This window comes from Pristiophorus japonicus, chromosome 30 (genome assembly GCF_044704955.1).
Source record: "Pristiophorus japonicus isolate sPriJap1 chromosome 30, sPriJap1.hap1, whole genome shotgun sequence".
Lineage (NCBI taxonomy): Eukaryota > Metazoa > Chordata > Chondrichthyes > Pristiophoridae > Pristiophorus > Pristiophorus japonicus.
In genome coordinates, this window is record NC_092006.1 from 4,136,926 (window position 1) to 4,164,723 (window position 27,798).

Sequence of the window (27,798 nt, forward strand, 5' to 3'; positions counted from 1 at the left end):
ACTGAGAGAGCGCCGCACTGTCGGAGGGGCGGTACTGAGGGAGCGCCGCACTGTCGGAGGGGCGGTACTGAGGGAGCGCCGCACTGTCGGAGGGGCGGTACTGAGGGAGTGCCGCACTGTCGGAGGGGCGGTACTGAGGGAGCGCCGCACTGTCGGAGGGGCGGTACTGAGGGAGCGCCGCACTGTCGGAGGGGCAGTACTGAGGGAGCGCCGCACTGTTGGAGGGGCGGTACTGAGGGAGCGCTGCACTGTCGGAGGGGCCGTGCTAAGGGAGCGCCGCACTGTCGGAGGGGCGGTACTGAGGGAGCGCCGCACTGTCGGAGGGGCGGTACTGAGGGAGCGCCGCACTGTCGGAGGGGCAGTACTGAGGGAGCGCCGCACTGTTGGAGGGGCGGTACTGAGGGAGCGCCACACTGTCGGAGGGGCGGTACTGAGGGAGCGCCGCACTGTCGGAGGGGCGGTACTGAGGGAGCGCCGCACTGTCGGAGGGGCAGTACTGAGGGAGCGCCGCACTGTTGGAGGGGCGGTACTGAGGGAGCGCTGCACTGTCGGAGGGGCCGTGCTAAGGGAGCGCCGCACTGTCGGAGGGGCGGTACTGAGGGAGCGCCGCACTGTCGGAGGGGCGGTACTGAGGGAGCGCCGCACTGTCGGAGGGGCAGTACTGAGGGAGCGCCGCACTGTTGGAGGGGCAGTACTGAGGGAACGCCGCACTGTCGGAGGGGCGGTACTGAGGGAGCGCCGCACTGTTGGAGGGGCAGTACTGAGGGAGCGCCGCACTGTCGGAGGGGCAGTACTGAGGGAGCGCCGCACTGTCGGAGGGGCCGTGCTAAGGGAGCGCCGCATTGTCGTAGGGGCCGTCTTTCGGATGAGACGTTAAACCGAGGCCCTGTCTGCCCCCTCAAGTAGACGTAAATGATCCCATGGCAGTGTTTCGAAGAAGAGCAGGGAAATTCTCCCCGGTGTCCTGGCCAATATTGATCCCTCAATCAACATAACTTTAAAAAAAAACATATTATCTGGTCATTATCACATTGCTGTGTGTGGGAGCTTGCTGTGTGCAAATTGGCTGCCGTGTTTCCCACATTACAACAGTGACCGCATTCCAAAAGTACTTCATTGGCTGTAAAGCGCTTTGAGTTGCCAGGTGGTTGTGAAAGGCGCTATATAAATGCAAGTCTTTACCTGGATAGAAGATGCCGCATTGATGCAAAATCTCATGTTGTGGAGGTGCCTGCAGGACAAGTTAAATGGGTCGAACGGGTCTCCCTAATCTGTGCTGATCCTTGAGAGGACATTCAGTTGACTGCCAGTCTGCTCAATCATCTTGTATTCTTTACAGTAACAGAAAAATGTTATGACAGCGAGCCGAGAGGGGAAAGCCTTACTTGGTACTTTTTCAAGTGACCGTTCGTTCGCCTTAGTTCTGCTTGCATAACAAAAGTCAGCGCACTTGAGAGTAATTCTTTACTTTGGTAAAGTAAGTGTTTCGGGGCATTTATTTCTGAAAAAGATGAATATGCATTGGTGCTTTTTTTAATCTCCTTTTGTTTGTTCTGTTCAAGTGCGTCCTTCAAAAAAACCACAAATCCCTCCCTGTGGCTTCCAGAAAGCACGCCTACTCCCTCCGTCAGTTCCCCGGGTGGCTTGTACTCCCGTTCAGCCATGCTCAGTCTGGTTCCCAGCAACAAGCTCGCCCAGTTGAGCGGGTTGGGTGATCTGGCGTTTGCCAACTAATACACGGAGGTGCATTTCGCCTTGGTGGAAAGTCCCTTCTCGGTTTCGGGTTCCTGTTCCCGATCCTCATTGCCATCCTGAAGTAAAACTGGGCAGTCTTGCTGCAGTTATACAGGGTATTGGTGAGGCCACACCTGGTTTTGGTCTCTGTATTTACAAAAGGAAATACTTGCTTTGGAGGCAGTTCAGAGAAGGTTCACTCGGTTGATTCCGGGGATGAGGGGGTTGACTTATGAGGAAAGGTTGAGGAGGTTGGGCCTCTACTCATTGGAGTTCAGAAGAATGAGAGGTGATCTTATCGAAATGTGTAAGATTATGAGGGGGTTTGACAAGGTGGATGCAGAGAGGATGTTTCCACTGATGGGGGAGACTAGAACTAGGGGGCATGGTCTTAGAATAAGGGGTTACCCATTTAAAACTGAGATGAGGAGGAATTTCTTTGAGGGTTGTAAATCTGTGGAATTTGCTGCCTCAGAGAGCTGTAGAAGCTGGGACATTGAATAAATTTAAGGCAGAGATAAGGGGTTGTGGGGAGTCGGTGGGGAAGTGGAGCTGAGTCCATGATCAGATCAGCCATGATCGTATTAAATGGCAGAGCAGGCTTGAGGGGCCAGGTGGCCTACTCCTGCTCCTAGTTCTTATGGTCTGATGTAAAGCATGCCTGTACTGGTGCCCGAGGAGGACGGGATTTTGGTTTGGCTGCAACACCCCTTGTGGGAGAATCTCGTGCCATGCCTCCCTGTGCAGGCTCACACGTTTAGAATGGCTGCCCCGGTCAGGTACCTGTGCTAATAAAAGCTGCAACTGCTCGAAATACTCAGCCGGTTCAGGCAGCATCCGTGGAGAGAGTCGCCGAGGTAACGTTTTGGGTCCATGATCTCGCAAATGTTTGAGGTTTTCAGCGAGTACAGAGGCAGGGAACGAGGATGGAAGTGGAAGGCAGGCAGTGATTGAATGACAAAAGTGGCAATGGTGCCAGGTACCTGTGGAACTGCTCCCCAGTGATAATGTAACACCGTCGGCAATGGAAGGGAGCACTCCAACGTGTTATAGAATCATAGAAACTCACAGCACGGAAAGGGGCCATTTTCGGCCCATCGTGTTCGTGCCGGCCGACAAAGAGCTATCCAGCCTAATCCCACTTTCCAGCACCAGGTCCGTAGCCCTGTGGGTTACGGCTTCTTGAAATGCGACGTCAAGTATTTTTAAATGTGGTGAGGGTTTCTGCCTCTACCACCCTTTCAGGCAGTGAGTTCCGCCCCAGACCCCCACCACCCTCTGGGCGAAGACATTTCCCCTCAAATCCCCCTCTAAATCTCATCCTTCTGCAGGCTGCTGCTACCGGTTATATCTTTGCTTGCACTCATCCCCCACCACGAAAAGGAGCGTCCAACTGCAGCCTGCTGAATCCGACCGCCTGTGTGGCGGGGAATGCTGACGATTGGACGGGCCGGGCCGTGACGGATAACGCACTGCGTACCTCGTGCCCCGTACCGAGGTGGGAGCGGCTGCTGCAGCGCTTCCCACCCACCCACTGCTGAGAATGGGTGGGCCATTCCCCCCCCCCCCCCCCAATGCTGCCTGAAGATCCTGCCACGTTCTGACTGAAGGCTGTGGCGTTTGACCCGCGTGGAAGCTGCTGTCTGCCTCCTGCGTGCTGGGCGAGTGGATGTTGCTGCTTAACTAGCCGCCTGACCTAATTTCACAGCAGCCAGAGCTCCGTGCTACGGCAACCTTTTTAATTCGACCCGAGTGCTCACGTTTCCTGGCAAATAGTCGCAGCTGAAGTTCATGCTACACATGGCACAGAGCAGCATTAGCCGGAATGAAATACTCGACTGTTACAAACTTGAGATTAAAGAATACAACATAAAGCATGTTCTCCAGATGGGAATAGTAAAATCTCACTGTGCGAGTTAGGGGAGCGGGCTTCAGTTTGCACTAATTCCCCCGGGCACTCTTGGTCAGGGAAGTGCTGAGATATTTTGGCAACACTGCTCCCGTCCCCCCCCCCCCCCCCCGCCCCCTTTCATTCGTAGAGCCTTCCTTATTTAGTTATGCTGTGTTTAGCAGGCCGTGCTGTTGTGTCATAATTGCTTGGATCAGTCTCGGCATTTCATTTCTTTCCCAATCTTCACCCTTTCTGTCCCAAAGTTGCAGGCTCCGACTGGGGTCCAGTCCAGAGGCTAAAACCACCATCCTCTTGGGCAGTCCCTCGGAGTTGAGGATGACTTGCTTCCACGCTAAACACGAGTTCTCAGGTGACTGATGAGTCCAATGCGGGGCCTGCAGTCTCTGTCACAGGTGGGGCAGGCGGTGGTCGCAGGAACGGGTGGGTGGGGTGTGGGGTGTTGAGGTTGTGGCGCGCTCCTTCCGCTGTTTGCGCCTGGCTTCCACGTGCTCCCGGTGAAGAGACTCTGGAGGTGTTCGCCGCCTTCCCGCATGCTGCTCCTCCACTTTGAGCGGTCTTGGGCCAGGGATTCCCAGGTGTTCGGTGGACGATGTTGCACTTTCCCCCCCCCCCCCCCCCCCCCCCCCCCACCCCAAGGAGGCTTTGAGAGCGTCCTTGAAGCGTTTCCTCTGCCCACCCCGGGCGGGACTCGCCGTGTCGGAGTGTGCAGACGATGTGGCAGGTCCGTCGGAGCTGATCGAGCGTGGCCAGTGCTTGGATGCACGGTCCAGCACCTCGCCAAGTGGCCAATCCCCACGTCTGAACCCGGACAGCGTTTGTCGGCAGTCTGTGGAGGTCCATGCAGCCAGATCGGATCCCGTCATTGCCAGACATTCACGTGCAATAGCCGGGCTCGCTGGGTCGTGCTCAGAAGCTGCGCCTGATGGATTTTTTTACTTTTAGCCCAGAGATGCTGAGGGCAGCCACCGCGTTCTCCCGTTGCCAGAGCTGAGCTCCGCAAATTCAGCACAGACACTACAAATTAAACCTGGAGCCATCCAGGCTGTATGGCTCAAAGCTACATCAGGCCCAATGGACTAAACCGCGGAGCAAATCAGAAATGGATCTTGGTTACTCGCCTTGGCTCAGTGGTAGCACTCTTGCCTCAATGTCAGAAAGAAGGACTTGGATTTCTATAGCGCCTTTCACGGCCACCGGACGTCTCAAAGCGCTTCACAGGCACTGAAATACTTTGTGTAGTCGCTGTTGTAATGTGGAAAACACTGCGGCCAGCTTCTGCACAGCAAGCTCCCGCAAACAGGTAATCTGTTTTAGTGATGGTGATTGAGGACTAAGTATTGGCCCCAGCACACTGTGAATAACTCCCCTGCTCTTCGAAATAGTGCCATGGGATCTTTTACGTCCACCCGAGAGGGCAGACGGGGCCTCGGTTTAATGTCTCATCCGAAAGACGGCACCTTCTGACTTGGAGGCGAGAGAACAGTACCCACTGAGCCACGGGTGACATTCTAATGGGGTGGGGGGGGGGGGGGGGGGAGCAGGTTCGAGGGGCCGAATAGCCGACTCCTGCTCCTAATTCTTATGTTATGTATTGGAGGGATGGGCTTTGGGAGGGTTGGTGTATTGGAGGGATGGGCTTTGGGAGGGTTGGTGTATTGGAGGGATGGGCTGTGGGAGGGTTGGTGTATTGGAGGGATGGGTTTTGGGAAGGTTGGTGTATTGGAGGGATGGGCTTTGGGAGGGTTGGTGTATTGGAGGGATGGGTTTTGGGAGGGATGGTGTATTGGAGGGATGGGTTTTGGGAGGGTTGGTGTATTGGAGGGATGGGCTTTGGGAGGGTTGGTGTATTGGAGGGATGGGCTTTGGGAGGGTTGGTGTATTGGAGGGATGGGCTTTGGGAGGGTTGGTGTATTGGAGGGATGGGCTTTGGGAGGGTTGGTGTATTGGAGGGATGGGCTTTGGGAGGGTTGGTGTATTGGAGGGATGGGCTTTGGGAGGGTTGGTGTATTGGAGGGATGGGCTTTGGGAGGGTTGGTGTATTGGAGGGATGGGCTTTGGGAGGGTTGGTGTATTGGAGGGATGGGCTGTGGGAGGGTTGGTGTATTGGAGGGATGGGCTTTGGGAGGGTTGGTGTATTGGAGGGATGGGCTGTGGGAGGGTTGGTGTATTGGAGGGATGGGCTTTGGGAGGGTTGGTGTATTGGAGGGATGGGCTGTGGGAGGGTTGGTGTATTGGACGGATGGGCTTTGGGAGGGTTGGTGTATTGGAGGGATGGGCTTTGGGAGGGATGGTGTATTGGAGGGATGGGCTGTGGGAGGGATGGTGTATTGGAGGGATGGGCTGTGGGAGGGTTGGTGTATTGGAGGGATGGGCTTTGGGAGGGTTGGTGTATTGGAGGGATGGGCTTTGGGAGGGTTTGGGTATTGGAGGGATGGGCTGTGGGAGGGTTGGTGTATTGGAGGGATGGGCTGTGGGAGGGATGGTGTATTGGAGGGATGGGCTGTGGGAGGGTTGGTGTATTGGAGGGATGGGCTGTGGGAGGGTTGGTGTATTGGAGGGATGGGCTTTGGGAGGGTTGGTGTATTGGAGGGATGGGCTTTGGGAGGGTTGGTGTATTGGAGGGTTGGTGTATTGGCGGGATGGGCTTTGGGAGGGTTGGTGTGTTGGAGGGATGGGCTGTGGGAGGGTTGGTGTATTGGAGGGATGGGCTGTGGGAGGGTTGGTGTATTGGAGGGATGGGCTGTGGGAGGGTTGGTGTATTGGAGGGATGGGCTTTGGGAGGGTTGGTGTGTTGGAGGGATGGGCTGTGGGAGGGTTGGTGTATTGGAGGGATGGGCTTTGGGAGGGTTGGTGTATTGGAGGGATGGGCTTTGATGGGAGAATTCGGGTGGAAGAGGAGTGAGCTTCAATTGTTCAAGTCACCTTTTAGATTCTTATGAAAATGTATCTCGATTTGGCAGCTCAGGAACGTAGCCACATTTTCTAATTCTAGGCAATCAGTGACTGTATGACATTAATGATATCTTGTGTCTCGGGAATCCCTTGTGATCTTTGACTTGATCGAAGCATTGCTCTGCATCAACCTCCCTCTGATCAAATCATCCTGTCTATTCATCCACGCAGTGGCTGAGGAATGGGAGGGGGCTTTCACCCCATACTGTACTAAAAACAGATATTGAAGAAGAATCGCAGGAGTGTGCGGATTCTGTGCGAGTATGATGTGCATAAGGGCCGAAAACTATCTCCCGAACAGCGTCTGTGTCTGCAATCCATCCCCAAACATTCATTGTTCTGTTGAGTTGTTCTGTGCAAGCCAGGCATTTCTTGGCAAACCAGTTGCCCATTTATCAGGACTGAACCGAGCAAGAGCGAGCATTTGTGCTCTTGCTGTGACAGGAGGAAATGATGAGGTGACGCACTCCGAAAAGGCCTGTGCTGGGCAGGTTTGGCTGGCGATATGATCTGCTGGGTCTGTTTAAAAGAAATTCATCAACAGCTTTTCACTTGACTGACAAAAGATAAGTCAAACCAAAGCTGCAATTCGAGAAAATAAACCTTTTACTCCTCACACGGTTCCAGCTTGTATGCCGGCCAATCTCTGTCCAGTATGGGTCCAACAACTTTAAAAGCCAGCAGAATGCCAGATCATGGCAAAGTAGGAGAACAGAAAGGACGGCCTTGCATTTATGCAGTGCTCCGTCATGCACTCTGACGTCCCGAAGCCCTCCGCAGCCAATGAGTTTCTTCTGCAGTGTAGTTACGTCGGCAACCACGGCCGGCTGGTGCACAACAAGGTTCTGGAAAACAGCGAGTGAAATGAATGATGAGGCCGGGATCTTTGCCAGGACAGCAGGGAGCTCGCTGATCTTCGACGTGGCCGGGATCTTTGCCAGGACACCAGAGGGCTGGCTGATCTTCGAGTGGTGCCATGGAATCTTTTACATCCCTCTAAACAGGCAGGCGGGGGGGGGGGGGGGGGGCTCGGTTTCGCCGGCAGAAGGCAGCTCCGGCAGCACACCAGGCTCCGGGTATTGCGCTGGAGTGTCGGTCTGGATTAGGTTCGAGCAAGGCAGAGACGTGCTGTACACCCGCAGTCGCTGCAGGAGTCCACCCCAAGGCAGGCCGGCAGTAAATGATAGGTTCAAATACAAAACCTGAAGCCCTATCGTTTGTAGCTACTGGCAGTACAATATTTGAGCATCCTGTGGTATAAAGCGTCAGTGGCCCAGTGCATGGCACCGTGAGGCGAAGGGAATTGGACACGTGCCGGTGATTTTGTTGCACGTTGAATTCCGAAACGGCGCCCAGGGAGGGCGGACTTGGAATGAGTCTCCTGTAAACGGTGACATTCCTAATGGTCGGCTACAGGGCAGGTCAGCTTTCTCAGTCGGGGGAATGCTGTGCACTCTAGGGGGGGGGGGGGGGAGATTGAGCTTAGTGCAACCTCTGCAGTGATTTTCTTCCTCGAGACAGAGATGGATAGAATTTTTGGATATTAAGGGAATCGATGGATATGGGAACGGTGCAGGAAAATGGAGTTGAAGTAGAAGATCAGCCATGATCTCATTGGCAGAACAGGCTCGAGGGGCCCACTGGCTGACTCCTGCTCCTGCTCCTTACGCAACTGATGTGAGCTGTCTAGTTGGCAGAACACCGAGCCCGGGGAGGGGGTGGAACTGCAGTGCCTTGCCGAAACCACGGAACCAGACCCCATTCTTGCTCGGCAGCAGTTGTGTTGGAACCAAGTGCAACTCCTGCTAAGTTGACGACTGGATGAGCACTGCGAACTGACAGCTCACGGTGAGTAAATGAAGGACCCGAGAGAGGAGTAGTCGTGTGTGTGTGTGTGTGTGGAGGCAGGTTCGGAACCCGTGATTTAAGCACTGCTACAAATAACTTGCGACTCCCCACAACGTTGAAGATGTTTTGTCAAGTAAACGTAGGCATCGGCGGAGCCTCCAGTGATCAGTCAGAAGAGCAATGTCGGAAGATTGTCTGCTCACCCGATTGATGGCTTCGCTGGGGATGTGTGCTTTCCCCAGTCCTGTTCAATATATTCTCAGTCTGTGTAAATCAGAACAAATGGAGACATAGCAGTGCACATCAGCGCAAGAGTCATCCACAGTATGCGATTACCAACTTGAAACCGGAGCAACGCAATCAGAAATCGTTACTGAATCTCGACGGGGAATGATATCCTGGAGATCAGCAAGAGAAGATCACGGTGCCGTCTATTCATTGCTGCGCTGTCTCGTGTCAAATAACATCTGGATAATGAGGTCCCGACGATGTCCGAAGGTCCACCAGCCTCGCGGAATCTGTATATTGATTGACTGTCAAAGCCCTGCGGCACTGGGCGGAGGTACTGGCCGAGAAATCCCGCTCGAGGTCTTCCCGCGGGCGAACGACTGAAAAAGGGGGGAAAAGATGCACTCTTGCCTGTTCCTGCTGCGCCCACCAGAGATCCCGGTCCTGAGGCCTCCACTCACTGTGAATCGGGGCGCGTGCACGTCAGGACATCCATAAGCTGGGGCCGCAGTCACATGGCTCTGGGCAGCCAATCCAGGTACAGTATTTTCTCATTCATAATAATGGCAACTCCGTAAGTAGAAATTCCCATTATGATTGAGAAACAGCCTCAAACATCAAAACACTAATAAAAAAAAACTACACTACATATTTAAGATTAATTTAAATTGGTTACTGTTTTATTAAAAATTATATATATTTCTGAAAGTTTTTTAATTATGGTTTAAAATAAATGTACCGTAGTAGGCAGGGTTTTTAACAATTGTGTTTTGTAAATTTTATTTTATGTTTTTGTATGTTTTAAAACACTTGCATCTGTAAACGTAGGCTATGCGCCTGCTTTTATCAGGCGCAAGAGTTTTCAGGGCATCCGCTGGGCAAGGTATGGGTAAATCCTGCAGTCTTGCCCATGCGAATGTCCTGGCTGCCGAGATACAGAGGATCTGAGCTTGACAGATCGGAAAAGCCGGTTTTCAGCGCATGCGCATTGTGCGCTGAAAACCGGCTTTTGCGATGCATTCCCGGATCCGTACGCACTCCGTACCGTACACACTCCGTACGGACCCGGGGAGGCTGGGATTTCTAGGCCACTGTGAAATAAAGATTTGCACTTCGAGCCCTGATCATTGGCACTCCGAAATGTCTCCAAGCATTTCACATGCAGTCAATTATTCTCCAGTGTGGTGACGGTTGTTATGTATGCAAATACGTAAGCCAGTAAATGTAAAAAAAAAAAAGACCTGCATTTCTAAAGTACCTTTCACCACTTTGGGATGTCCCAAAGCGCTTTACAGCCAATAAAGTGCTTTTGGAGTTCGTCACTGTTGCAATGTAGAAAACACGGCAGCCAATTTGCGCACAGCAAGCTCCCACAAACTGCAATGTGATCATGACCCAGATCATTTGTTTGTGATGGTGATTGAGGGATCAATAATGGGCCCGAGGTGAACTCTTCTGCTCTTCTTCGAAATAGTGCCACGGGATCTTTTACGTCCACCTGAGAGAGCAGATGTAAAAGTTGGTTTAACATTTCATCCGAAAGACGGCACCTCCGGTGGTGCAGTGCTCCCTCAGTACTGGTGCTGGGAGTGTCAGCCTCGATGCTTGTGCTCAAATCTCTGGAACGGGGCTTGAACCCGCAACCTTCTGACTCCGAGGCGAGGGTGCTACCCACTGAACCACAACTGATACTGGAGTGAAATGGATGACTGATTAACCTGCTTTGCACAGTGTTCTGTAGCAACACTGGAGAAGCACTGACACCTCATCAAAAGATCATTAATATTCTTCTGATCCACCAGATCAAGCGGATGGAACCGGTGTTTTAACATCTCATCCAAAGAAAGGCACTTCTGACAATAGAAACATAGAAATTTACAGCGCAGAAGGAGGCCATTTTGGCCCATCGTGTCCGCACCGGCCGACAAAGAGCCGCACGGCCCTCGGTCAGGAGCCCTGAAGGTTACATATAAACCTACGAACAATGACGGAAAGGCAAAGAATACTCAACCCAACCAGTCTGCCTCACCACAACTGCGACACCCCTTACACTGAAACATTCTGCACTTCACCTCAACCGGAGCCATGTGATCTCCTGGGAGAGGCAAAAAACAGATTAAAAACCCAGGCCAATTTAGGGAGAAAAAAAACTGGGAAAATTCCTCTCCGACCCGTCCAGGCGATCGACACTAGTCCAGGAGATCACCCTGGCCGTATTCGATTCCCTGCAGTACTTACCATTATATCAGCGCCAGCCAACAAAAGGTCATCCAGTCTAATCCCAATGACCAGCTCTAGGTCTGTAACCCTGCAGGTTATGGCACTTCAAGTGCCCATCCAACCATCTCTTAAAAGTGGTGAGGGTTTCTGCATCCACCACTCTTCCAGACAGTGAATTCCAGATCCCCACAACCCTCTGTGTAAAGAAGCCCCCTCTAAACCTTCCACCAATCACCTTAAAACTATGCCCCCTCGTAATAGACCCTTACTATCCACTATGTCCAAGCCCCTCAATATTTTGTACACTTCAACGAGGTCTCCTCTCAACCTCCTCTGTTCCAATGAGAACAAACCCAGTACTGCATGAGTGTGACCTTCCAACTCCTGGTACAGGGCGTGAACCCACACAGGCAGACTTGCTACCACCTGAGCCAAGCTGCCAGAAAAAAGGGGTGGCAAATTTGAGCCTTGAGAGCACAAGTTCTTATCTTCCAAAAATTGCTATCCAAATCTTCGTACAGGAGCACATAGCCGGCGTCGGCAGGATTGACACTTACCGCATGGGAGATGCTGCAGGGAACGCAAAGAGGGCTTGGGTTGTAGATTAGCGGTGGTGGGTAGGGGGAGGTTCTCCTCTCTGGGGTGGAACTTCAGGAGGGGTGGAACTTCTGCCCACCTCCATATCTGCCCCAATGCATTCTCTTGGGTCGGAGCTCATTAAGGATGTATCGCAGAGTCCCGGCAGGACTCTTGCCATCAAGAGGATGCCCGCCAGTGCACAGGAGGAGAATCCTGGGCAGTGGGTATGCCACTGTAGCCTTCGGTCGCCTGAGGAAAATAGTGTTCGAAGACCAGGATTTCGAACCCGGCACTAAGCTCCAGGTTCTACAGAGCAGTACTGATACCCGCCCTCCTATACGCTTCAGAGACGTGGACTATGTACAGCAGGCACATTGAAGCGCTGGAGAAGTACCACCAACGCTGCTTCCGCAAAATCCTGCAAATCCACTGGCAGGATAGGCACACCAACGGCAGTGTTCTCTTTCAACCCAGCATCGAGGCACTGACCACGCTCGATCAGCTCCGATGGGCAGGCCACATTGTCCGCATGTCCGATACTAGACGCCCGAAACAGGCACTCTACTCGGAGCTACGTCACGGCAGGAGGGCAGAGAAAACGCTTCAAGGACATCCTCAAAGCCTCCCTGAAAAAATGCAACATGCCCACCGATTCTTGGGAATCTCTGGCCCAAGAACGCTCAAAGTGGAGAAGCATCCGAGAGGACGCCGGACACTGAAGAGTCTCTTTGCCGGGAGCAGGTGGAAGCCAAGTACAAACAGCGGAAGGAGAGCACGGCAAATCAAGCACCCCACCCGCCTGTCCCTCCAACTACCGCCTGCCCCAGTCACTGCCTGTAACAGAGACTGTAGGTCCCGCATTGTCTCATCAGTCACCTTCGAACTCGTGCTAGTGTGGAAGCAAGACTTCCTCGACTCCGAGGGACTGTCTAAGGAGAGAAGATGAAGAGCAGCCCCAAAAGACCCAGCCAGGGATTTTAACGGGGCAGAAGCACTCAAGATTACAGGCGATGTGCAATTTGCGGCCTCGGCTGAGACTTGGCGCCTTTAACCCGCACGTGTCTGGGGCAGACCTGAGGGAGAGCAGGCACCTCGGCCATCGTTGCCACTTCCCGGACCTGCGTGGCGGCCCCGGGAAGCAACGATGGCTGGTGGATCGAAGGAAAATCCGCGGGGGACCCGACCTGATCCCCGTCACAGTGCGCGTGCAGTGAGCTGGGGCAGGAGCGGGCAGTGTTGGTGCTTCTGGCGGGAGCAAGTGAAGCAAAGTCGTGGGCAGGTGAGGCAGCAGTAGGCCATCGCTGCCCCATTTTCCTGCTATTTCTGCCTCGATACTGGGCACTGTGGAAGAAGCCAACCCCCCTCCTCCACGGTGCTGGAGGCTACATCGTATTGGACACAAGCTAGCCTCGTTCAGCCTTTAGTTCAGTCCCGTACTCCTGATGGAACTCCCACACTCTGGCTATGTGGGAAATTGTCAAACGCCGTGTGCTGTGAGAAAAATAGAAATCGCTGCACCATATTTTTAATCCATTCTTCTGTTCCAAGCTGTTAACGCAAGCATGCGTCAGTCATTTCTGTAGAAGGATATGGTGAAAGGGTGAGATGGAGTAGGGTGGGAGAAAGCCTGCGTGGAGCATAAACACCGGCACGGAGCAGGTGGGCTGAATGGGCAGTTTCTGTGCTGTAGATACGGAGTAATTCCGGATGTAATGTGTTCGCTAAGGGTAGACAGTGTGGCAGTCCCCGATGTAGCGTGGTTTTGATGACTGGTGCTGAGGCCATCCTAAATGTTAATGTCTTTGCTTTTCAGGCAAGTATTTGAGGCAGAAGCGAATAGACTTCCAGTTACCGTACGACATCCTGTGGCAGTGGAAACACAATCAGGTACGTCATGCTGCTACCAGTACTGTACCCCCGTGTTATACAGTGACAGACCTGTACACACCAGTACTGTACCCCCGTGTTATAGTGACAGACCTGTACCCACCAGTACTGTACCCCAGTGTTATACAGTGACAGACCTGTACCCACCAGTACTGTACCCCAGTGTTATACAGTGACAGACCTGTACCCACCAGTACTGTACCCCAGTGTTATACAGTGACAGACCTGTACCCACCAGTACTGTACCCCAGTGTTATACAGTGACAGACCTGTACCCACTAGTACTGTACCCCCGTGTTATACAGCGACCTGTACCCACCAGTACTGTACCCCCGTGTTACACAGCGACCTGTACCCACCAGTACTGTACCCCCGGGTTATAAAGTCAGACCTGTACCCGCCAGTACTGTACCCCCGTGTTATACAGTGACCTGTACCCACCAGTACTGTACCCAGTGTTATACAGTGACCTGTACCCACCAGTACTGTACCCCCGTGTTATACAGCGACCTGTACCCACCAGTACTGTACCCCGTGTTACACAGCGACCTGTACCCACCAGTACTGTACCCCAGTGTTATACAGTGACAGACCTGTACCCACCAGTACTGTACCCGTGTTATACAGTATCAGACCTGTACCCACCAGTACTGTACCCCAGTGTTATACAGTGACAGACCTGTACCCACCAGTACTGTACCCCAGTGTTATACAGTAACAGACCTGTACCCACCAGTACTGTACCCCCGTGTTATACAGCGACCTGTACCCACCAGTACTGTACCCCAGTGTTATACAGCGACCTGTACCCCAGTGTTATACAGCGACCTGTACGCACCAGTACTGTACCCCTGTGTTATACAGTGACAGACCTGTACCCACCAATACTGTACCCCAGTGTTATACAGTGACAGACCTGTACCCACCAGTACTGTACCCCCGTGTTATATAGTGACCTGTACCCACCAGTACTGTACCCAGTGTTATACAGTGACCTGTACCCACCAGTACTGTACCGCAGTGTTATACAGTGACAGACCTGTACCCACCAGTACTGTACCCCAGTGTTATACAGTAACAGACCTGTACCCACCAGTACTGTACCCCAGTGTTCTACAGTAACAGACCTGTACCCACCGGTACTGTACCCCAGTGTTATACAGTGACAGACCTGTACCCACCAGTACTGTACCCCAGTGTTGTACAGTGACAGACCTGTACCCACCAGTACTGTACCCCAGTGTTATACAGTGACAGACCTGCACTCACCAGTACTGTACCCAGTGTTATACAGCGACCTGTACCCACCAGTACTGTACCCCAGTGTTATACAGCGACCTGTACCCCAGTGTTATACAGCGACCTGTACGCACCAGTACTGTACCCGTGTTATACAGTGACAGACCTGTACCCACCAATACTGTACCCCAGTGTTATACAGTGACAGACCTGTACCCACCAATACTGTACCCGTGTTATACAGTGACAGACCTGTACCCACCAGTACTGTACCCCCGTGTTATATAGTGACCTGTACCCACCAGTACTGTACCCAGTGTTATACAGTGACCTGTACCCACCAGTACTGTACCGCAGTGTTATACAGTGACAGACCTGTCCCCACCAGTACTGTACCCCAGTGTTATACAGTGACAGACCTGTACCCACCAGTACTGTACCCCAGTGTTATACAGTGACAGACCTGTACCCACCAGTACTGTACCCCAGTGTTATATTGTGACAGACCTGTACCCACCAATACTGTACCCCAGTGTTATACAGTGACAGACCTGTACCCACCAGTACTGTACCCCAGTGTTATACAGTGACAGACCTGCACCCACCGGTACTGTACCCCAGTGTTATACAGTGACAGACCTGTACCCACCAGTACTGTACCCCAGTGTTGTACAGTGACAGACCTGTACCCACCAGTACTGTACCCCAGTGTTATACAGTGACAGACCTGCACTCACCAGTACTGTACCCAGTGTTATACAGCGACCTGTACCCACCAGTACTGTACCCCAGTGTTATACAGCGACCTGTACCCCAGTGTTATACAGCGACCTGTACGCACCAGTACTGTACCCCTGTGTTATACAGTGACAGACCTGTACCCACCAATACTGTACCCCAGTGTTATACAGTGACAGACCTGTACCCACCAATACTGTACCCGTGTTATACAGTGACAGACCTGTACCCACCAGTACTGTACCCCCGTGTTATATAGTGACCTGTACCCACCAGTACTGTACCCAGTGTTATACAGTGACCTGTACCCACCAGTACTGTACCGCAGTGTTATACAGTGACAGACCTGTCCCCACCAGTACTGTACCCGTGTTATACAGTGACAGACCTGTACCCACCGGTACTGTACCCCAGTGTTATACAGTGACAGACCTGTACCCACCAGTACTGTACCCCAGTGTTATATTGTGACAGACCTGTACCCACCAGTACTGTACCCCAGTGTTATACAGTGACAGACCTGTCCCCACCAGTACTGTACCCCAGTGTTATACAGTGACAGACCTGTACTCACCAGTACTGTACCCCAGTGTTCTACAGTAACAGACCTGTACCCACCGGTACTGTACCCCAGTGTTATACAGTGACAGACCTGTACCCACCAGTACTGTACCCCAGTGTTATATTGTGACAGACCTGTACCCACCAGTACTGTACCCCAGTGTTATACAGTGACAGACCTGTACCCACCAGTACTGTACCCCAGTGTTATACAGTGACAGATATGTACCCACCAGTACTGTACCCCAGTGTTAGTGACCGACCTGTACCCACCAGTACTGTACCCCAGTGTTATACAGTGACAGACCTGTACCCGCCAGTACTGTACCCGTGTTATACAGTGACAGACCTGTACCCGCCAGTACTGTACCCCAGTGTTATACAGTAACAGACCTGTACCCACCAGTACTGTACCCCAGTGTTATACAGTGACCGACCTGTACCCACCAGTACTGTACCCCAGTGTTATACAGTGACCGACCTGTACCCACCAGTACTGTACCCCAGTGTTATACAGTGACAGACCTGTACCCACCAGTACTGTATCCCAGTGTTATATAGTGACAGACTTGTACCCACCAGTACTGTACCCCAGTGTTATACAGTGACAGACCTGTACCCACCAGTACTGTACCCCAGTGTTATACAGTGACAGACCTGTACCCACCAGTACTGTATCCCAGTGTTATATAGTGACAGACCTGTACCCACCAGTACTGTATCCGTGTTATATAGTGACAGACCTGTACCCACCAGTACTGTACCCTAGTGTTATACAGTGACAGACCTGTACCCACCAGTACTGTACCCCAGTGTTATACAGTGACAGACCTGTACCCACCAGTACTGTACCCCAGTGTTATACAGTGACAGACCTGTACCCACCAGTACTGTACCCCAGTGTTATACAGTGACCGACCTGTACCCACCAGTACTGTACCCCAGTGTTATACAGTGACAGACCTGTACCCACCAGTACTGTATCCCAGTGTTATATAGTGACAGACTTGTACCCACCAGTACTGTACCCCAGTGTTATACAGTGACAGACCTGTACCCACCAGTACTGTACCCCAGTGTTATACAGTGACAGACCTGTACCCACCAGTACTGTATCCCAGTGTTATATAGTGACAGACTTGTACCCACCAGTACTGTACCCCAGTGTTATACAGTGACAGACCTGTACCCACCAGTACTGTACCCTAGTGTTATACAGTGACAGACCTGTACCCACCAGTACTGTACCCCAGTGTTATACAGTGACAGACCTGTACCCACCAGTACTGTACCCCAGTGTTATACAGTGACAGACCTGTACCCACCAGTACTGTATCCCAGTGTTATACAGTGACAGACCTGTACCCACCAGTACTGTACCCGTGTTATACAGTGACAGACCTGTACCCACCAGTACTGTACCCTAGTGTTATACAGTGACAGACCTGTACCCACCAGTACTGTACCCCAGTGTTATACAGTGACAGACCTGTACCCACCAGTACTGTATCCCAGTGTTATACAGTGACAGACCTGTACCCACCAGTACTGTACCCCAGTGTTATACAGTGACAGACCTGTACCCACCAGTATTACCAGTTTGCTTTTCAGCGTTTTTGGTCCGTGCAGGATGGGAATCGGACCTGTACCCTGTTCCACACACTGAGATTGCAGTGTGATGCTGGAATGCCTGCTGAAGGAACTATCCTCCACGCAGCTTGCAATCAGAAGAAAGTTTTTTTTTTATCACGCAGCTGCTAAGATATCAGTAACAGTATAATCTCGTGGTGTTCCCTTCGGCGAAGAAAAAGTAATTTATATAGTGTTTGGTTCTCTCTGATATCTGATTTCTAAGGCAACGACTGGGTCAGCACAAGGTTATTTTCTCCTCGACAGTTCATTCATTTTGAAAGTGCCCTTTCTTCCCTGTGACAAATGGTGAAGAAAGAGAGAAAATTAATCTGGTTGAAGACACTTGGGCCCAAATCTCCGTAAAAACCCAGCTTGTCCCCTGTCGAGTGCAAGAGGAGGCGGGAAAGAATCCAATAGCAATATCAGGCAGGAAGGTGGGTGTTTATCGAACTCCAAGCTCACCAAAAACCTGGCACCAGTACCTCAGGATTCAAGCTCCACAGAAGTTGGCCGCACTTTGTTTTCAAGAAAAAAATGAATTAAAGCAATCCTCAATTAATTTTTGTGTTTAGTATCCGAAATGGGTTTAGTATTTTGTAAGGGATTGCAGAAGCGTTTCGATGCTGAATGTTGACGTAGGGCGAGAGAAACGTCACCAGATCACAGCGGCAGCTCGGCAAACTCCTCCGCGACCCTACCAAGGGGTAAGCCTGTGTAACAGTGGTCTCCTGAAAGTGTTTGAAGGGACAGTGCAGAGGGAGCAGGTACAGCACAGGGTTAGATACAGAGTAAAGCTCTCTCTACACTGTCCCACCAAACACTCCCAGGGCAGGTACAGCACGGGGTTAGATACAGAGTAAAGCTCCCTCTACACTGTCCCATCAAACACTCCCAGGGCAGGTACAGCACGGGGTTAGATGCAGAGTAAAGCTCCCTCTACACTGTCCCATCAAACACTCCCAGGGCAGGTACAGCACGGGGTTAGATACAGAGTAAAGCTCCCTCTACACTGCCCCTACAATCCCTACCTCAGTAGTGCACCAATTTAATGTTGTCATCCTTTACACGAGCCGCTCGAAAATTGCCCATTTTGGGGACCAGTGATTTACGACGACTGAATAAGACATTCTGTTTTATTAGCCGTGATTCTGGGATCTTGACCAATGTTTTGCAATTTGAGTTCCGCAATTCCACCCATGTTTCTGTGAAAGCTGTAAATCAGTCGACCTGCTCGTAATCGAACACAGATGTGCCTGTTTTGTTTTGTTGAGCTGGGCTGGGGTTGTTCCAGATTCATTTACTCCTTTCACGCAAGGCTCTCTGTCAGCCAGCTGAATGGCGAAGGCTTTCCTCCCACCGGTCTGCACCAAACTTCGAGAGCAGAAGGTAACCTGTCGCCTTGCCCGGCCCACGTCAGGAAGCCTTTGTCAATGTCGAGCGCTATTGGGAGGGATGGGAATACTTCAATTGAAGAGTATCCCTCCCTGTAAATATTTGGTCATTATTAGGAGGATGATCTTAGAAAATGGCCGACCCCTGAGAGGAGATACTTCGTGGCCCCCCCCCAGTCTGTTCTGCAGCCTGGCGGGTAAGGTCCCACTTGATGATTGCACAGTAACCCTGTGTCTGGCTCGCTATGTTTGACACGAGCTCAGTTCAGCTTACCTGCCTGCCCTGGGTGTCAAATCTGGCCCCCCCCAAGCCCAGCACTGGCTGTGACTCGGACTCCTCACCCCCGCCGTGAATTCTGTTCCCTCTCTATTGTACTTCCGGCAATGAAGAAATAAAATGCTTCTCCCCTCCCTCCTCCCCCCACCCCTCCAAGCACAAAGTGCACAGATACTGTCGGGGGCTCCTTGATTAAATAACGTGATGCTATTGTGGGAGCTGTACGGAGATTTGCAGCTGTGGTGTGCTCTGCCACAATTCCACGCTTCCTGCTACCTGTTAAATGCCTCGTTTGACTGGATGGATGAATCATGCATTGTAGGCGCGCTGTCAACATTGGATATGGCTCTATAGGTAAATCCCTGTCTTTCTAACCTCCTCCAGCCCCGACACCCCTCCCTATCCCGAACCTCCTCCAGCCCCACAACCCCCGATGATCTCTGCACTCCTCCAATTCTGGCCTCTTGCCCATCCCCTGATTATAATCGCTCCACCATCGGTGGCCGTGCCTTCAGCTGCCTGGGCCCCAAGCTCTGGAACTCCCTCCTTAAACCTCTCTGCCTCTCCCTCCTGTAAGATGCTCCTTAAAACCTCCTCTCTGTCAGATTTTGTTTGATCATCGCTCCTGTGAAGCGCCGCGGGACGTTTTACTACATTAAAGGCACTATATGAATGCAAGTTGTTGGGGTACTGTGCCATACAGAAAACTCACAGGATTGACCCCTGATCTGTTCTGAGTTCTGACGGTCTCCACTGGGGTGCAACCAGGGCACTTACCCCCCCCACCCCCCCCCCCACAAATCTAGCTCCGGCAAATAATAGGTGTGTGGTGCTGCTGGTCGCTGCCCGGTTGCCCCCACCGGAACGTCTGTTTTCCGCTGAGTGAAGACAGTCAGGGCCTGCATCGCTTGGTCTGCTGGTGCTCACTGTCCAGGTCCACGTTGGAAGACTTGAACATGGCACGGGATGGCTTCCAGTCTTTGGGGATCCACAACCCAACAATAGCTGGCACCTTCAGGGAGGAACGGCAACAACCTGTATTTATATAGCACCTTTAACGTAGTAAAACGTCTCGAGGCGCTTCACAGCAATGTAAATCATACACAAATTTTGACTTGATGCTAAGAGGCTGCAGGGTGACTTGGACAGGTTAGGTGAGTGGGTAAATGCATGGCAGATGCAGTATAATGTGGATAAATGTGAGGTTGTCCACTTTGGTGGCAAAAACAGGACGGCAGACTATTATCTGAATGGTGACAGATTAGGAAAAGGGGAGGTGCAACGAGACCTGGGTGTCCTGGTACATCAGTCATTGAAAGTGGGCATTCAGGTACAGCAGGCGGTGAAGAAGGCAAATGGTCTGTTGGCCTTCATAGCTAGGCAATTTGAGTATAGGAGCAGGGAGGTCTTACTGCAGTTGTACAGGGTCTTGGTGAGGCCTCACCGGGAATATTGTGTTCAGTTTTGGTCTCCTAATCTGAGGAAGGACGTTCTTGCTATTGAGGGAGTGCAGCGAAGATTCACCAGACTGATTCCCTGGATGGCAGGACTGACATATGAGGAGAGACTGGATCAACTGGGCTTGTATCCACTGGAGTTTAGAAGAATGAGAGGGGATCTCATAGAAACATATAAAATTCTGATGGGATTGGACAGGTTAGATGCAGGAAGAATGTTCCAGAACCAGGGGTCACAATCTAAGGATTTAGGACCGAGATGAGAAACTTCTTCACTGAGAGTGGTTAACCTGTGGAATTCTCTACCACAGAAAGTTGTTGAGGCCAGTTCGTTAGATATTTTTAAAAGGGAGTTAGATGTGGCCCTTGCAGCCAAAGTGATCAAGGGGTATGGAGAGAAAGCAGGAAAGGGGTACTGAGATTGAATAAACAGCCATGATCATATTGAATGGTGGTGCAGGCTCAAAGGGCCGAATGGCCTACTCCTGCACCTATTTTCTATGTTTCTATGACTCCGAGCCGCATAAGTAGAAATTATGGCAGGTGACCAAATGCTTAGTCAAAGAGGTAGATTTTAAGGAACCTCTTAAAGGAGGGTAGACTGGTTTAGGGAGGGAGTTCCAGAGCTTGGGGCCCAGGCAGCTGAAGGCACGGCCACCGATGGTGGAGTGATTATAATCAGGGATGCTCAAGAGGGCAGAGTTAGAGGAGCGCAGAGATCTCCACAACAACAGCAACTTTTATTTATATAGTGCCTTTAACATCGTAAAATGTTCCGAGGCGCTTCACAGCAGTGTTAGAAGACAAAACAGATAAATTTGACACCAAGCCACATAATTACGGCAGGTGATTGGTCAAAGAGGTCGGTTTTAAGGAGCGTCTTAAAGAAGGAAAGCGAGGCGGAGAGGTTTAAGGAGGAAGTTCTAACTCTTAAATCTTGGGGGATTTGTGGGGCGAGAGGAGGTTACTGAGCTCTGGAGGGGCGAGGGCCATGGAGGGATTTGAAAACAAGGATGAGAATTTTGAAATCGAGGCGTTGCTGAACCGGGAGCCAATGAAGGTCGGCGAGCACAGGGGGCGTTGGGTGAGCGGGACTTTGTGCGAGTTAGGACACGGGGCAGCGAGCACAGTGGGTGATGGGTGAGCGGGACTCGGAGCGAGTTAGGACACTGGGGCAGCGAGCACAGGGGGTGATGGGTGAGCGGGACTTGGAGCGAGTTAGGACACTGGGGCAGCGAGCACAGGGGGTGATGGGTGAGCGGGACTCAGTGCGAGATAGGACACGGGGGCAGCGAGCACAGGGGGGGTAATGGGTGAGCGGGACTCGGTGGGAGTTAGGACACGGGGCAGCGAGCACAGTGGGTGATGGGTGAGTGGGACTCGGTGCGAGTTAGGACACGGGGCAGTGAGCACAGGGGGCGATGGGTGAGTGGGACTCGGTGCGAGTTAGGACACGGGGCAGTGAGCACAGGGGGCGATGGGTGAGTGGGACTCGGTGCGAGTTAGGACACGGGGCAGTGAGCACAGGGGGCGATGGGTGAGTGGAACTCGGTGCGAGTTAGGACAGGGGGCGATGGGTGAGTGGGACTCGGTGCGAGTTAGGACACGGGGCAGCCGAGTACAGGGGGTGATGGGTGAGTGGACAAATTGCAGTATTTAACGGGAAGTGCAGTCGTGTGTTGCAACGCATGGCACAAGTGCAAGGTTAAAAACACAAGTTTATTTCACAGTGCCGTGTCTCTCTTTCGCACTTGCCCTGCTGTTTCAAGTTTGGAGGGGGGAAAAAGCGTAGAGTAAAACTCAGCAAACCGTGGCAAGATAATCACTGGAAACGTTGCAAGTATTTTCCAGCCCACACAAGCATAAGGAGATGTGGAAAGACAATGGGGAGAACCTTTCATTTCTTCTTGGCAAAATGTCCTTTCCTCTGCATTCAATTTCTGCCGACTGCCGTTGACTTAATTGGAAAGAAAAGGCTCTGACGTTTAACTGTTGCCCTCGTCTCTCCACTAACCTCAGCTAGACGGCGCCCACACACACCAGCTGAAATCCGAGACCTCCACAGCAGCTGTGTGTTTCTAAGGCAGCTGCGTTTGTCGAGTTCTGGTTTCCGTGCAGAATTGCTGCTGCTGCGTTGTTGAAAGGGTTAACTGGACACTGCTTTGTGCAGAAACGGGACCCCCGTGCCGTTAAAGTGCATAACAAGCGTGCAGCGAACAGGAGGCAAAGTCCCATCACTTGGTTTGTGCTTGAAAATGCTTTTAACTTCATTGTAAGCAACACAGCGGCCCAGTGCTCAGAATACTTTTTCCCCCGACACCGCCCAAACCTATTCCCCCTCCTATCTTGAAGGTGTCAGCACCAATTGACCTCCGTACTTGGGCCAAGTGACCTTTCGTCAGTGTCGGCCCAGGCACTGGGTGTTGAAGGGTTATTGAGTAGTGAAGGCCATTGCAGCTGAACCTGATCCTGTCTTCTCTCGCTCTCGTGCGCTCTCGTGCGCTCTCTCGCACACGCACACTTATGCACACGCACATTTACACTCTCACTTTTTGCAATTTAGAATCACTGGATAGAGACAACAAGGCCAGTATCAAGCCCACTGCTTTTGTTTTATTCGTTCCTGGGATGTGGGTGTCGCTGGCAAGACCGGCATTTATTGTCCATCCCTAATTGCCCCGTGAGAAGGTGGTGGTGAGCCGCCTTCTTGAACCGCTGCAGTCCGTGTGGTGAAGGTGCTCCCACAGTGCTGTTAGGGAGGGAGTTCCAGGATTGTGACCCAGCGACGATGAAGGAACGGCCGATATATTTCCCAGTGGGGATGGTGTGTGACTGGGAGGGGAACGTGGAGGTGGTGGTGTTCCCATGCGCCTGCTGCCCTTGTCCTTCTAGGCGGTAGAGGTCGCGGGTTTGGGAGGTGCTGCCGAAGAAGCCTTGGCGAGTTGCTGTGTCCAGTTGTCATGCACATCATCCCTCATCAGTTGCCTGTTTATCTTCAAGCCGATGAAATTTACAACAAAATTAAACCTTTTAAGCACAGCGGCGCATCGGCAGTGCTGTCGTAAATCTCTTTTTCCAGTAAATGCCCTGTGCCAGTGAAAGAGTTAATGGTCTAATTATAGTTCTGAAAAGCCCACAAAATAAAGTTCAGATGCCCATGTAAGGATAGTAGTGCCGTTCTTAAGTTCTGTGGAAGCTGCTTATTAAGTGTTGTTTTGGGACCATGCCCAATGTTTTTTCAGCGATCTCTCTCTCTCTCTCTCTCTCTTTCTCTCTCTCTCTCTCTCTCTCTCTCTCTCTCTCTTTCTCTCTCTCTCTCTCTTTCTCTCTCTCTCTCTCTCCATCTCTTTCTCACTCTTTCTCTCTCTCTCTCTCTCTCTCCTTATTTTGGGCTATCCCTTAGAGATTTAAAATGTACAGCCAAGCCGGCTGAGAATTTCTATTCTGTTGTGTTTTTCTTGGCACGGACTGGGGCGAGTGGAATGTATTTTTCATTTGCAAAAAAAAATGTAACCATTGCTCCAGAGCTGGAACAAAGAAAAAATTGTTCTCGTGATGGGGCGGAGTGGAAATACTAGTTTAATGGGTGTTGTGGTTACATCTGCACACTTGGCAGTCGCGTCTGGTGGTTGTTACGCTGGAGCACTGCGCTGCGAGCGAGAGGGGAGCGACTCCCTCTTCCCCCCCCCCCCCCTCCCATCCAATGCCTCCTCATATCGTGCCCGTGCTATTGATGGCGCAGGCGTCCCGCAGTGTGGCCTCCCGCCAACGCTGCCTTCCGCCAAGCACTGCAAATCCACTGGCAGGATCATCTTCTCAGGCAGTTCCCCCCGGAGTCTCGGATGAATTGCTGCGACACTAATACGGGTTCTCGGGTGACTGATGAGACCATGGCTGCAGGCCCACCGAAGAACATCGGCCCACCAAATAACTGTAGGGAAAAAAAATATATAAGGCCTCCCAAATAGGCTGAATAAAATAGACAATGAGAGGAAAAACAAGACTGAGGAAAATAGATTCACTTGTGTATACCGATGTGCACCAATATATACACGCACACGTACCGACATACACGCACACGTACCGACATACACGCACGCGCACCGACATACATTACATAACGAGAATTAGGAGCAGGAGTCAGCCATTCGGCCCCTCGAGCCCGTTCCGCCATTCAGTAAGATCTCGGCTGATCTTCGACCTCAACTCCATCTTCCCGCCCGATCCTTCGATTTTCCCCTAGTTTGTATCGCTCTCATCCTTGAATATACTCAACGACTCAGTGTTTTAGGAGTAGAGAATTCACAGCCCTGCGTGAAGAAATTCTTCCTCGTCTGTGCTCGTTGACCTACATTGGCTTCTGGTTAAGCAACACCTCGATTTCAAAATTTACAGAACACTATGTGCTAGGCCTATTTTATTTCATATGTTATTGAGAAATTTGCATATATGTGCAGGAGCCTAGTATTGCAATGTTACCAGAACCAGAATATATACGTACTTGATACAGAATATATGCGTTCATACTTTATCAGAATCATATATGTAATGAACATGAACAAACGTAACTATAGGTCCATTTGGATTAGTTTGCCCTGGGCCCATCAGGCCCTGGATGAGTCCAATGCGGGACCTACAGTCTCTGTCACAAGCGGTGTCTGGGGCAAACGGTGGTCGGAGGAATGGGTGGGTGGGGTGCTTGGGTTGTCGAGCGCTTGGCTTCTGCGTGCTCCCAGCAAAGAGCCTCGAAGTGTTCGGCGCCTTCCCAGATGCTTCTCCTCCACTTTGTGCGGACTTGGGCCGGGTATTCCCAGGTATTCGGTGGGGATGTTGCACTTTATCAAGGAGGCTTTGAGGGTGCCCTTGAAGCATTTGCTCTGCCCACTTGGGACTTGCTTGCCGTGTTGGAGCTCTGAGTAGAGCACTTGTTTTGGGAGTCGAGTATCGGGTATGCGGACAACGTGGCGTGTAATCGCACCCTGAGGTTATGTTGCGTTGCAACATCGTAAATACTGATGGAGCAGATCCTGCAGCTATGCTGCAGAGAATAACAGCCTCTGTGTATTACAGCTGTGTTAATGTGAGTACACTACAGTATTTTATATACCGCTGTTTAACTTGCATTTTCTCTCCTGTTTTTAAGCTGTACAAAAAGCCTGACGTCCCACTTTATAAGAAGATCCGATCAAGTGAGGCCCTTTCCATTTCTGTACTTCCTGCTTGTAAAGTTCTTTTTTTAGTAATTTCAGTCTGTGACTCGGTCCGTTTTATGTTTAGTTTTCCTTGTTGTACTTGCTCTTCGGTGACATGTTGGCATACATCGCGTAGCAGGCGGTGTTGGTGTGCAGGGCGGCTCTGTTGACTGGCTTTTGCTGCGTGCCCGAACCACCGGGCACCAATTCCAGCGAGGGCCTGTGTGGCTGCCGACTGGGTTTTGGTTGTGGTACATCAGAAATAGGAGCAGGAGTCGGCTATCTGACCCCTCGCCATTCAATGAGATCACGGCCGAACTGATCTCGGCCTCAACTCCACTTCCCCCGCCCGCTGCCCATAACCCTTGGACACACTGAATCCCATTCAGTCGGGCTGGAGCATGTTTCTGTCCGGATTTGTGCAGCTTCCCGCCCATGGCCTGGTTGGCTAAAACCAGCGGGTAAGTGGTCCCTACCATCAGAATGTTCTTGCTCGCTCCCATTGGTTGGCGCTGCATTGAGAGCTCCGATTGGCCTCTCGGTCCCGGGTTAAGATGGCGGGCGGGGGGGGGGGAGGGGAGGGGAGGAGGAGAGGTGGGGAAGAGAGAGAGAGAGAGAGAGAGGGGGGGGGGAAAGAGAGAGAGAGAGAGAGAGGGGGGGGGGAAAGAGAGAGAGAGAGAGAGAGAGAGAGAGAGAGAGAGAGAGGGAGAGAGAGAGAGAGGGGGGGGGGAAAAGAGAAAGAGAGAGAGAGAGAGGGGGGGGAAGAGAGAGAGAGAGAGAGGGGGGGGAAGAGAGAGAGAGAGAGGGGGGGGAAGAGAGAGAGAGAGAGGGGGGGGAAGAGAGAGAGAGAGAGAGGGGGGGGAAGAGAGAGAGAGAGAGAGGGGGGGGAAGAGAGAGAGAGAGGGGGGGGGAAGAGAGAGAGAGGGGGGGGGAAGAGAGAGAGAGAGGGGGGGGAAGAGAGAGAGAGGGGGGGGAAGAGAGAGAGAGAGAGAGAGGGGGGGGAAGAGAGAGAGAGAGAGAGAGGGGGGGGAAGAGAGAGAGGGGGGGGAAGAGAGAGAGAGAGAGAGAGGGGGGGGAAGAGAAGAGAGAGAGAGAGAGAGAGAGAGGGGGGGGGAAGAGAGAGAGAGAGGGGGGGAAGAGAGAGAGAGAGAGAGAGAGGGGGGGAAAGAGAGAGAGGGGGGAGGAAAGAGAGAGAGAGGGAGAGAGAGAGAGGGGGGGGAAGAGAGAGAGAGAGAGAGAGGGGGGGAAGAGGGGGAAGAGAGAGAGAGAGAGAGAGGGGGGGAAGAGAGAGAGAGAGAGGGGGGGGAAGAGAGAGAGAGAGAGAGGGGGGGGAAGAGAGAGAGAGAGAGAGGGGGGGGGGAGAGAGAGAGAGAGAGGGGGGGGGAAGAGAGAGAGAGAGGGGGGGGGAGAGAGAGAGAGAGAGAGGGGTGAAGAGAGAGAGAGAGAGGGGGAGGAGGGGATAAAAGAGAGAGAGGAGGGGGGGAGAGAGAGAGGGGGGGGGGAAGAGAGAGAGAGAGGGGGGGGGGTGGAGAGAGAGAGGGGGTGGGATCATCCACGATTATCACTGTTGCAACTACCCCAGAGGGCTGTGGATGCTCAGTCGTTGAGTATATTCAAGACGGAGCGAGATAGATTTTTGGATGTTAAGGGAATCGAGGGATGTGGGGACCAGCCGGAAAGGTAGAGTTGAGGTAGAAGATCAGCCATGATCTCACTGAATGGAGGAGCAGGCTCGAGGGGTTGAATGGCCGACTCTTGCTCCTAGCTCTTACCCTGCTGGAAATTTGGCACGTGGGCTTTGCATGAGAACAGGGTCGGCCTCGGCGTGTCCCACATCATTATCATCGGCGGTCCCTCGTATCGAGGATGACTTGCTTCCACGCCAAAAAGTGATGAGTTCACAGGTGTTTCAATGAAGGACCCGAACTCTCGCCTCTCCCTCGCCCTGAAC

General features: G+C 52.2%; 1 protein-coding gene across 1 annotated transcript in view; it reads left to right on the top strand.

Annotated features, from left to right (window-relative positions):
- ash1l (ash1 (absent, small, or homeotic)-like (Drosophila)) overlaps window positions 1-27,798 on the top strand; it is a 203,268-nt gene that overhangs the window by 142,619 nt on the left and 32,851 nt on the right. The window contains exons 8-9 of the mRNA XM_070868461.1: window positions 13,287-13,360; window positions 25,799-25,864. Coding sequence (XP_070724562.1) covers window positions 13,287-13,360; window positions 25,799-25,864 — 140 coding nt within the window. The remainder of the gene's footprint in view (window positions 1-13,286; window positions 13,361-25,798; window positions 25,865-27,798) is intronic.